The 10,608-nt window shown below is 41.6% G+C and overlaps 1 protein-coding gene across 1 annotated transcript; it reads right to left on the bottom strand.

The window, feature by feature from the left end:
* Positions 1–2,169: 2,169 nt before the first annotated feature.
* On the bottom strand, positions 2,170–4,405 carry LOC120041724 (axin interactor, dorsalization-associated protein-like). The gene is made up of 6 exons (XM_038986588.1): positions 4,306–4,405; positions 4,075–4,083; positions 3,165–3,287; positions 2,839–2,961; positions 2,566–2,683; positions 2,170–2,353 (listed from the first exon to the last, which is right to left on the bottom strand). The coding sequence occupies exons 3-6, from the start codon at positions 3,250–3,252 to the stop codon at positions 2,257–2,259; spliced, it is 426 nt and encodes a 141-aa protein (XP_038842516.1). The 5' UTR covers positions 3,253–3,287; positions 4,075–4,083; positions 4,306–4,405; the 3' UTR covers positions 2,170–2,256.
* Between the last annotated feature and the right edge of the window lie 6,203 nt (positions 4,406–10,608).

Raw genomic sequence — 10,608 nt, 5'->3', positions numbered from 1 at the left:
CTGTAGGTCCCAGAACGTTTCTTTGTACCCACCGACAATATTTAGCGCTACCAAAACACTTGAGTGATTATTGGCATATCTGTAATGTTATGATGTACACTGTTATCGAGGCTGTCAAATGACTGTGTAGTGGGGCTCTGCTCTGCCTGTCACCAACATACTGTACACTGAAAGTGGTGCTGAGTGAATGACACAGGGAAAAGTAAGGGCATACAAGGGATTGATGAGTCTTATGCTATAGTCCAGGATTTCCCAAACTCAGTCCTTTTGCCCTAGCACTACAGTTGATTCTATTAATCAACTCATCAAGTTTAGATTATTTGAATCAGCTGTGTTGTGCGAGGGCAAAAACCAAAATGTGCACCAGGAGGGGGGGGGGTCACGACCGAGTTTGCGAAACCCTGCTCTAGTCTACAGTAACAGTGCAGGTAGAATGAACAGGGTTTGTCATCACGTTTTTCACATTGTTCCAGGTCTGAATTGACATTGTACATTTCTACAGTATGTGACGCCATAAATGGAGTTACTGAAGGTTAATCATGATGACTAAGTGGATTTTCTGTCGACACCCAACACTTGAATTTGCTCTCTTTGTACATGCTAACAATAACTGCTACAGTAATACCCATCTGTTTATTCCTGATTTAAGTGGGTAATTCTGGTAATTACTATGGGCACTCCTGCAAAGCCTTCACTAGTCTTACGCGGCAGTGGCTATGTTAGTGAGAATCAAATATGTGATTCATTATGACTAACTGATCTACGAATAATGAGTCGTTGTATATCAGTCAGCAGTCACCTGCAATGTCAAACAAGCCCAGTGAAAATTTGACATGTTAGGTTTCGCTCCTTTATTAAGTGTAAAGAAGGAAGGACCACTATTCAAACAGCATTTTGTTTATTAAAAATGAAAGCAGTGTAAATTGTCAGTCCAATGATAAATGTTCATTTTTTCACAACCTGTTACCAAAAGCACAACACTGTATTGACAATCGTCAACCCTGTCGTGCAGCACACACAATAATATGCACTGATTAGTGTCTCTTAATGCCGTGTTCAAAACAACTGGGAACTCAGAAATCTCCGACTTCGGTGTGTTCAAGACAACCGGGAACTCTGAAAAAAACAAGCTCTGACTGGGAGAAATCTTTTAAGTCATCCAACTCGGAATTCCAAGTCGGGAACTCTGGCACCTTTCTAGAGCTCTGACATTCCAACCCGATGATCACTGACGTCATGATTTGACCAAATTTTTTTCAGAGTTCCCAGTTGTCTTGAAAGCACCATAAGTGTATTCAGTTAGTGCCATTACAAAAAAAAATATTAATAAAATGGAGACAATGTTTTAATAGTGGTTAGCCATTGTGGCCTTGATGGGAACAGCATTCAAAACAAAGGTAAAAGTCAACTTCAGTTACATGCAGCATCCTTTTCAACTCCCTTTATAACAGGATGACATCATAGCATCTCAGAATCCTTTCTGAATGCTAAAAAAATGCATCCTTCCTCCCATCCTTGAAGTAATCACACATATAATGTGATAGATTAAAGCAAATATCCCAATATATTAATTTTACCTATTAAATAACGCCAGATCAGTGATAAGGATGTAAGTAAATGAACAGGGCAGTTATATATTTTCACTGTGGCAGTGTCAGCACCAGGATATGACATCATCAATAGACCGCTTGAGCACCTATGACCATGTTGATCCTCTTTCATCCCCAAAGGGAAAGGCAGAGGAAGACTAAAGACGAGGCTGGTTGTTTGACATACAGTACCAATTGCTAACTCAACTCTTCTTTTCCATTGAGCGTCATGCAGAGAGGAGAAAAAAAGTGATCGCTAATTGGCACCAGAGGGATCAAATACTGCATTTTGTAGCTTTTAGTTTATGGTTTAGGCAGCTTGTTGGCCATTAGCCAAATGATCTTTTCTCAACAAGTTCAAATCACGTGAATGCATCCAACTGGTATTTACGACTTCACAACTGGTAAATTCCCACCTCCCACTTGGTTACGAAGCAGCATTATACAGTAGTGTGTTGTCACCGCTGTAGTTAATATATGTCATCCAGGGCCGTCCTATCACAGAGTTGAGGTTGTGGCATTTGGGCTTGCTGGGTTTAGTATTGTTGATGTGAGTGGAGGCGGATAGGGAGGCGGTACACCAAACTTTGCTGGATGTCTGATGACTACAGTGGAATTCTGTGGCGCTTCTGCTTTCTTGATGTGCTCTACTCTGTGACCTCGGTTATTAATCTTTGTGCAACGTCTGGTGGAGGTGGAGATAGAGTGGCTTCTTGGTCAGGAGCTGGAGCGTCTTCCTCTTGAAGTCAGTAGGCTTCTTGTACCTGACATCCGATAGCATAAATAAGTGATTAATTCAAACGGTATATTCAAACGGCAGACTGAACCAGAACACCCCCCCCACCCCCCAAAAATAGCTAAAATCTGAGATTCTCAAAATAAATAGTTATCAAATTTAATTTATTTTCATCTTAAAATAAAATAGTGAGTACATTTAAAGAAAGTTAATCTGGAAAACACAAAATGTGTCACTCACAACTCGATCACAATGGGACCAGGTTTGATCTCATCCATTTCCATGAAGGCAAAACATTTTGTGCTGGTAAACCCCTTCTTGGGTTTATAGTGCTTGAACTCAAAGAAAATAGCTGCCCCCGGAACATGAACACAATTCAGGATTAACGATTGTCTGCCCAATCCCTCTGCAAGGATTTGAACATAAACTGACACTGTATTAGCTTAATATTACATGATACCGGCTAAATAGAGGCCCCACTACTAATTCAGTAGAAATAGAACGTTTGACTACCTTTTGGTAGTCTCTCGATATGTCTCTGGATCTCAATGTCTACGCTGAAGTGAATGTATGTGTCCTCCTTTCGGGTTGCCACAGGTGTGTCTTGCACTGGGTTCAAATCAATGCCACTCAAATCTGTTGGGAAAGAAAACGTTCAGATTCACTTGGGCTGTTCTGCAGGAATAAATTATATTTATAAAAATGTACTGTCAAGTGTCAACTCAACAGAGATAATTATTTTAACATTTTTCTAGACACTGTTTCAGACCTTACCATTTCAGATGTGAATGTAAGCAACTCATCTCAGCAATGTAAACAATGTAGCCTACATTTAGTACCTTTCACACTAACTGTCATGTAGGGATCAATGCATTGCCCAGCATCTTTCAGCCCAATCTTGTCAATCTTTATTGTGAGCAGCGACATCCTGGGCTCTGAGGGTAACCGTGGCAACAATGTACCTGTTGGAGACATGAAAGCTGTAACTTTCTAAAGATACAATAATTGCAGAAAACATTCCCACGTTCCCAGAACTAATGCAGCTGAAATCAAGATAATGGTACCGTCCCAAATGGAACCCTACTCCCTATATTATTATACCTTGATTTCAACAAGGAACACAGACTGAGACCAAGGTCTCTTTTACAGCTGGGCCCTGCGTATACATGTTTACACATACAGTTTATGTACAATGATTAAGAAACTACACAAAACAAAAAAATACAGCAGCAGATTGTTACATTTAAACATAGGTTATTCCCCTAACAGCACAAGAACTTGCATTACCCGAAGCAGTTACAAGCAAAACAAAAATAAAAATACATGTTTAAAATGGGCAAGGGGGACAAGTTCACTACTATAGTGCACTACTTTTGACCAGGGCCCATATTGCACTGCATAGGGAATCGGGTGTCATTTGGGACGTAACCAGTGTCTATACTTACAGATCCTTGTTCAAGTCATTACTGTCAGCAGTATTTTACTTATATAATAATAGGCAGCAGAAGAAGTTGTAGACTGACTAACAGATAAGGCTAAGATGACATACACGTTTTGGTGAATGCTTATAAAAAAAATACATTGTAAAGTAGATTCAACAACTAAAGCTATCTAGTAGTAGTAGGATAGGGTTTTTGATAATAACAAACTGTCCATTAGTAGGCAATCATATTCATGCTACGACAAAACTATAAAAAGACAGACCCATTCAAACCCATGCCAGCCCCTTACTTCTCAACCAAACCATACCTTGCAAAACTGTGAATGGAGCAGGCAGTGAGGACAGAGTGACGAAGCCATGCAGAGAGACAGGGAACAGAGGAGACAGCAATCACAAAGGCACTCAAAACAGGGCCACAAAGCCAAAAAAATAACCATGGCAAAATTACACAGTCAGATTCAGAATAAAGACCAATGATTATGAATGCTCTATATACACCATAGATTACAAATAAAACACAGTATTTGTTGAGTTCTTACCTGGTACTCTGTTGGGAAAGGACTCTGGGGAGCCTGCTCCTGTAGCAGCATCCTCCTCTTCTTCCACCTCCAAGTTCTCCTCCTCCCCTGGGGCAAGGATTCTCCTGAATGTAAGATTTCATTCATTAGATTACTTGTTGAATATTTACAGGCTCAGCATGATGTTAGGAGATTAGGTCATTCAGATGGGGAAGCCATTGTTGAATTTTTAGTAATACCGTTTGCTTTACTCCATAATTTGCTCTGATTTGTTCTGATTATTGTGTACTTAAACAAAAAACTCTGTATTTACATTGGGTACGACAATAAGTGGCCTGCATTGTGATGGTTCATCGATCTTCATTTACCTCAAGGGCACTGGCTGCACATCAAAAGCAAAATCTCTGTTATACGTCAAAATACTGTTGATAACTGTTGAGAGAAAAGCACAATTAACACATTACATTGCCAAAACATTCAACTAATGATGAATAAAGCATTCAGATGTTGACGATATCATATTCTTCCTAGTATACATACTGATTTCCAGTTTCTTCAGATCTTCCAACTTGAACTCCTCCTGAGATTGTGTGCACTAAAGGATCAAAAGAAGATGGAAAATATTGAAATGTTCAAGAATTTGCTGAAGACATGAATAGATTTGAGCCAATTGTCACAGCCTTGGAACATCTGACAACTCTGACAAAATCTTCCTGTGATTCACTGACACGGTTGTGTTACAGAGTTAAATGCATATCATAGAAGGTTAAGAATTAGAAATCATAAAAAAACAGAATGAGTGTAACATCATACGTTAGTCATAACACAGACACTGGATTTTCATCAATATGATAATTGGCTGGCGAGCCGGAACATGTTCACATACACACTTAATTAGATGAATACTCAAGACAAAGGAGATGAATGTGGACTACAGGAAAAGGAGGACCGAACACACCCCCATTCTCATCGACGGGGCTGTAGTGGTGCAGGTTGAGAGCTTCAAGCTCCTTGGTGTCCACATCACCAACAAACTAACATGGTCCAAGCACACCAAGATAGTCGCGAAGAGGGCACGACAAAACCTACCCCCCCTCAGGAGACTGAAAAGATTTGGCATGGGTCCTCAGATCCTGAAAAGTTTTGACAGCTGCACCATCGAGAGCATCCTGACTGGTTGCATCACTGCCTTGTAAGGCAACAGCTCGTCCTCAGACCGCAAGGCACTCCAGAGGGTAGTGCATAAGTTGCCACAAAGTTGCGTAAGTCCAAGCTTCCCTCCAGATGAAAGCTGCTTGTTCAACAGGCTGACGGGTGGGTCATTCTGGGGTACCTTTCTCTTCTTTCTTATAGAGCCGTCCAGACGTACAAACTTGAAAGCCTCCTCCCCAGAGACCAACCAGACAGACACAGAGAGGGAGATATTTACAGACACAGAGGAAGAGCGAGAGAGAGCTAGGGAGAAAAAAAAGTTGAGAGATGTCCATATACAATATTATAAATGTGTGTGTTATGTGTATGTTACCTGAGTGGGATGTGCAGAAGGGCATGAGACGAAGGAATGTGGAGTATTGGGGAAAGTAGTGGAATGTGTTAATTGTGCGGGTGCCCATGGAGCTGGGGATCAGAATTGTCCCATGCAGGAGAGGTAGGTTGAGGTTTCCAGGGTAGTGCAGATGTTGTCATATGTTGAGGCAGTGAAGAAAGGAGAGGAAGATGGGTTAAGGGGAGGAGTGGTGAAAGTAGTAGAGACATACCAGTACAGAGGGATAGGCCAAAAAGTGATATAAGTTTCAGTAAGATTGGATTTTTAGCATTTATAGCAATAGTTATCAATTGTACTACAGGGATGGATCAGGAGTCCAGTTCCTTGTGGTCTTGTGAAAGCCAGTCTCACGGGGTGTCTCTAATGAAACAACAGACATTGCTACTGGTAAATAAGAGCATCCCATGTATAGATGAAAACAATAAATCGGGCATTAACACACACTACATGGCCAAAGGTATGTGGACACCTGCTGGTCAAACATCTCATCAAAATCATGGGCATTAATAAGGAGTTGTACCCCCCTTTGCTGACATAACAGCCTCCATTTTTCTGGGAAGGCTTTCCACTTGATGTTGAAACATTGCTGCGGGGACTTGCTTCCATTCAGCCACAAGAGCATTCGTGAGGTCGGGCACTGATGTTGGGCAATTAGGCCTGGCTGGCAGTCGGCGGTCCAATTCATCCCGATGGGGTTGAGGTCAGGGCTCTGTGCTAGCCAGTCAAGTTCGTCCACATCGATCTCAACAAACCATTTCTGTATGGACTTTGTGCACAGGGGCATTGACATGCTGAAACAGGAAAGAGCCTTCCCCCAAAACTGTTGCCACAAAGTTGCAAGCACAGAATCGTCTAGAACGTCATTGTATGCTGTAAGGCTAAGATCTCTTCACTGGAACTAAGGGGCCTACCCCAAACCATAAAAACAGCCCCAGACCATTATTCCGCCTCCACTTTACAGTTGACACTATGCATTCGGGCAGGTAGTGTTCTCCTGGCATTCGCCAAACCCAGATTCGTTCGTCGGACTGCTAAATGGTTAAAGCGTGATTCATCACTCCCGAGAATGCGTTTCCACTGCTCCAGAGTTCAATGACAGCGAGCTTTACACTACTCCAGCCGACGCTTGGAACCGCGCTCGGGGATCTTAGGCTTGTGTGTGGCTGCTCAGCCATGGAAACCCATTTCATGAAGCTTCCGACGAACAGTTCTTGTGCTGTTTGGAACTCGGTAGTGAGGGTTGCAACTGAGGATGCTTTCTACGAGCTATGCGCTTCAGCACTCGGCAGTTGTCTGGGAGCTTGTGGGCTACCACTTCGCAGCTGAGCCGTTGTTGCTCCAATATGTTTCCACTTCACAATAACAGCACTTACAGTTGGCAGCTCTAGCAGGGCAGAAACTTGACAAACTGACTTGTTGGAAAGGTGGCATCCTATGGTGGTGCCACGTTGAAAGTCACTGAGCTCTTCAGTAAGGCCATTCTACTGCCAATGGTTGTCTATGGAGATTGCATGGCTGTGTACTCGATTTTATACACTTGTCATCAACAGGTGTGGCTGAAATAGCCGAATCTACTAATTTGAAGGGGTGTCAACATACTTTTGTGTATATATAGTGTATGTAGTACTTGTCAGTAAACAGCAGCTTGAACTAGCTAACTAGCTGGTTTAGCTTACTCAAGGGTTCACATATTCTTCTACACACTCCATTTTATAAATGACCTTTAAATAAAGGAGGCGCCAGGGGAAGGTTTGGCTTCTTGATTCGTTTTCTGTTGATTGATTCATCGTCATCTGAAGACTCATTTTCGCCCTGTTCTTCTCCAGGCGCCCTCAGTTCTGACTCCAGATCATCCATGACTCACAGTTCTTCATATTTAAGTAATATTTGCATTCAGTTTGGGGGTCAACACATGTTCCAAGGTCAAATAAATGCCTCCAATGCAATACACTGTATATGAAATACATATTGGTTTATAGGGAGAAAACTATTCTAGGTGCCAAAGTAAAAGTGGTGTTGGGATTACTCACTAGGGTCTGTAGAATCTATATATGGTGTTATTTTATGGGGGACTGAGGTCTATGGCAACACTTTCTACTCCACCCAGTCCATAGCCCCCAGTACAATACACTATAGAGTACCACAATATGAGTCATACCCATAAAATAAATTGTTCCAATCGTTTTTCCCTTACTGGATTATAGAAACACTTAAAATAAGGTCTGTGTTTCGTGTAAGCTTACTTTTGAGTGACGTTTTGCTAACCGTGTAAATCTCTCTAGGTCCAGGACAAGCTGACTTATCAATATATTCGCTTGTATTTACCCCTAAAAATTAAATGCTAATTAGCTGCTAATGTGGCTATCATAAAGACCTAAAAATGCCATGAATGATCTGGATGAGACTGCCGAATCGAGACAAAGGAAAGAATCTCTTGATTAACTATATCTAATGTTAGCAAAATGTAGTAATGAATACATTTCTTTAAATTGACAATTCTGTGAACTGTTTTGTGCAAGTTTTAAATTGACACAATATACCTGTTTGCAAAGGTCAGCTAGAGATGACGTGCAGGAGCTTGCAGGGATTTGTAGTCTTGCGTGTCTACTTTGATGCTAATTAGCATTTTCGAATCTGAGAGTAAATAGACCCGAATATATTTTTGAAAGTCACCTTGTCCAAGAGTGATTTAAATGGTTATCAAAACGTCATGCCAGGGTAAGCCTATACAAAACACAGCCCTTAAGTGTTTCTAAAATTCCTTAAGGGGAAAAATAAATGGTGGAAAAACGATTAGAACCATTTCCTTGTTCGGGTATTATGACACCGCCACTTTGGGGCTCTATAGCTGGGATAGGCAACTCTGTTCCTGGAGCGCAGCAGGTACTACAGGATTTTGTTCCAACTAGGCACCTGACCAACTGAGCTAATTGATCAGTTCAGTGATTGCCTAAATTCGACACACCCGCTGTTCCAGGTTGGTAAATCAAAAACATGAAGGGTCTGCGGCACTCCAGGCCCATGGTTGCCTAGCCCTGCACTATAGGCCTATAAATTACATATTGGCTTAAATAGAAACAACTATTATGGATGCTGAAATAAAGTGGGGTTGGGATTACTCACTAGGGTCTTCATTTTAATTTGACTTTATAACAAGAGGGCTTTGTGTTCGAGCCTATTTAAGAAATAAGAGGTAGGCCTACCTGTTTCACAAGCAATTATAGGCTATACTATCCATAGATCTAACCTATATAATAATGATTTAACAACAATATACTGGAATAAAATATAATAAATTAGGGAAGGGAGTTTGTTGCAGAGATCTGGTGTTGGTGGAAGAACTGGTAAAGGGTGGACCTAGTGCTAAAGTAGGAGTTGACTGTACTGATAGTGACACTGTTGTCTGGGGTGATAAGCGTTAACTGTGGAGTTGACCGTACTGATAAATGCATAGATAAGAATAATTTGACACAACAGATGGTAAATTAAAATAAGGCTCTTGAACCACCAAATCTGAAGCATAAATTGTATGGGGGTGGCATGGATGTTGTGAACGATCAGAAAGTTACGACTCAAATGTCGTGTGTGGGGGGGGGGGGGGGGGCAAAAATGCATTTTGGGATTGTCATCATATTTCAATGGCAATACATTCCATTATGCAGCATAATGAAAAATGTGATTTCCAATTTTGTGAGGAAGTTGACAAAACCTTGCAATGGCCAATTGGAAAACCAATTGTCACTAAACATAGTGTCAAAAATCTTAGGAATATGTGGGACAAGAATGGAGGTTTTGTTAATCCGCCTCAGCCTCAGTTTAGCCTCAGTTTTGTTAATCAGATTGAGGAATAGGTTGAGTTGACCAATCCGTTGGGCCGTCACCCATATGTAATGAAATAGGAGATGAGGATGACAGCACAAATTTAAGTCGGTGCAACAGTCAGACTAAACTAACTGATACAAAAACACCAAACACAGAGGGGGGAGGAGAAATGCAGTGAAAGGTAAATATGGTGAAGAATGTGTCACACAGCACAAGAAACCCCAAACACTTTTGTTTTTGTAAATCACCAAACTGTAAACAATCACTGATTGTATTGGCATATCTCCAGATAGTCAAAAGGATGTTGAATCTGCTACTTTTCTATGCAACTCAATCATGTTGAGTTCAAGTACAGCCATTGTAAAATGGATTTAGTTTTAAAGGGGACTGTGACACAGCTATACAATCTATTGCTAGTGACAACAAAGTGAAATTCAACAAAATGGTAAAACAGAGAATGTAAATGAGGCTCAGGCACAAAATCTTTGGTAGGCTCAGTGCCTCACTTCCCTAGAATAATGTTGGTAATGTAACGATGCGTAGAGTGATGGGTGTGGAGTCAGGTGCAGAGAGCAGAGGATTCGGAAAAAAACACTTTATTCCTTACAATAACCGTGCACAAAGAGGGTGACGCCGAACACAGGCGTAAAACACTCCAAAATAATGTACTACACAGGCACATACGCTGTACAGCGGACAATCCAAAAAACAGAAACACTCCTATACCAAATACAGCAAAACAATCCCGCACGAACACAGGCGGGCTAACTGAACTTAAATAACCCCAAACAAGGAACAGGTGAAACCAATTAGACCCAACAAAACATAAAGGGATCGGTAGCAGCTAGTAGACCGGCGACGACGACCGCCGAGCGCCACCCGAAACGGGAAGAGGAGCCACCTTCGGTGATATTCGTGACAGTACCCCCCCCCCCCCCCCCCCCGCCGACACCGGC

The sequence above is a fragment of the Salvelinus namaycush genome, unplaced genomic scaffold, assembly GCF_016432855.1.
Source record: "Salvelinus namaycush isolate Seneca unplaced genomic scaffold, SaNama_1.0 Scaffold516, whole genome shotgun sequence".
In the NCBI taxonomy this organism is placed as follows: Eukaryota; Metazoa; Chordata; class Actinopteri; order Salmoniformes; family Salmonidae; genus Salvelinus; species Salvelinus namaycush.
This window is presented reverse-complemented; position numbering and strand designations above follow the sequence as displayed.

Coding starts and splice junctions, on each gene's coding strand:
- LOC120041724 (XM_038986588.1), bottom strand. CDS start 3,252: ATGTCGCTGCTCACAATAAAGATTGACAAGATTGGGCTGAAAGATGCT. Junction 2,684..2,838: donor TATCGAGAGACTACCAAAAG/GTAGTCAAACGT, acceptor TTCATGTTCCGG/GGGCAGCTATTTTCTTTGAG. Junction 2,354..2,565: donor GGTCCCATTGTGATCGAGTT/GTGAGTGACACA, acceptor ATCGGATGTCAG/GTACAAGAAGCCTACTGACT.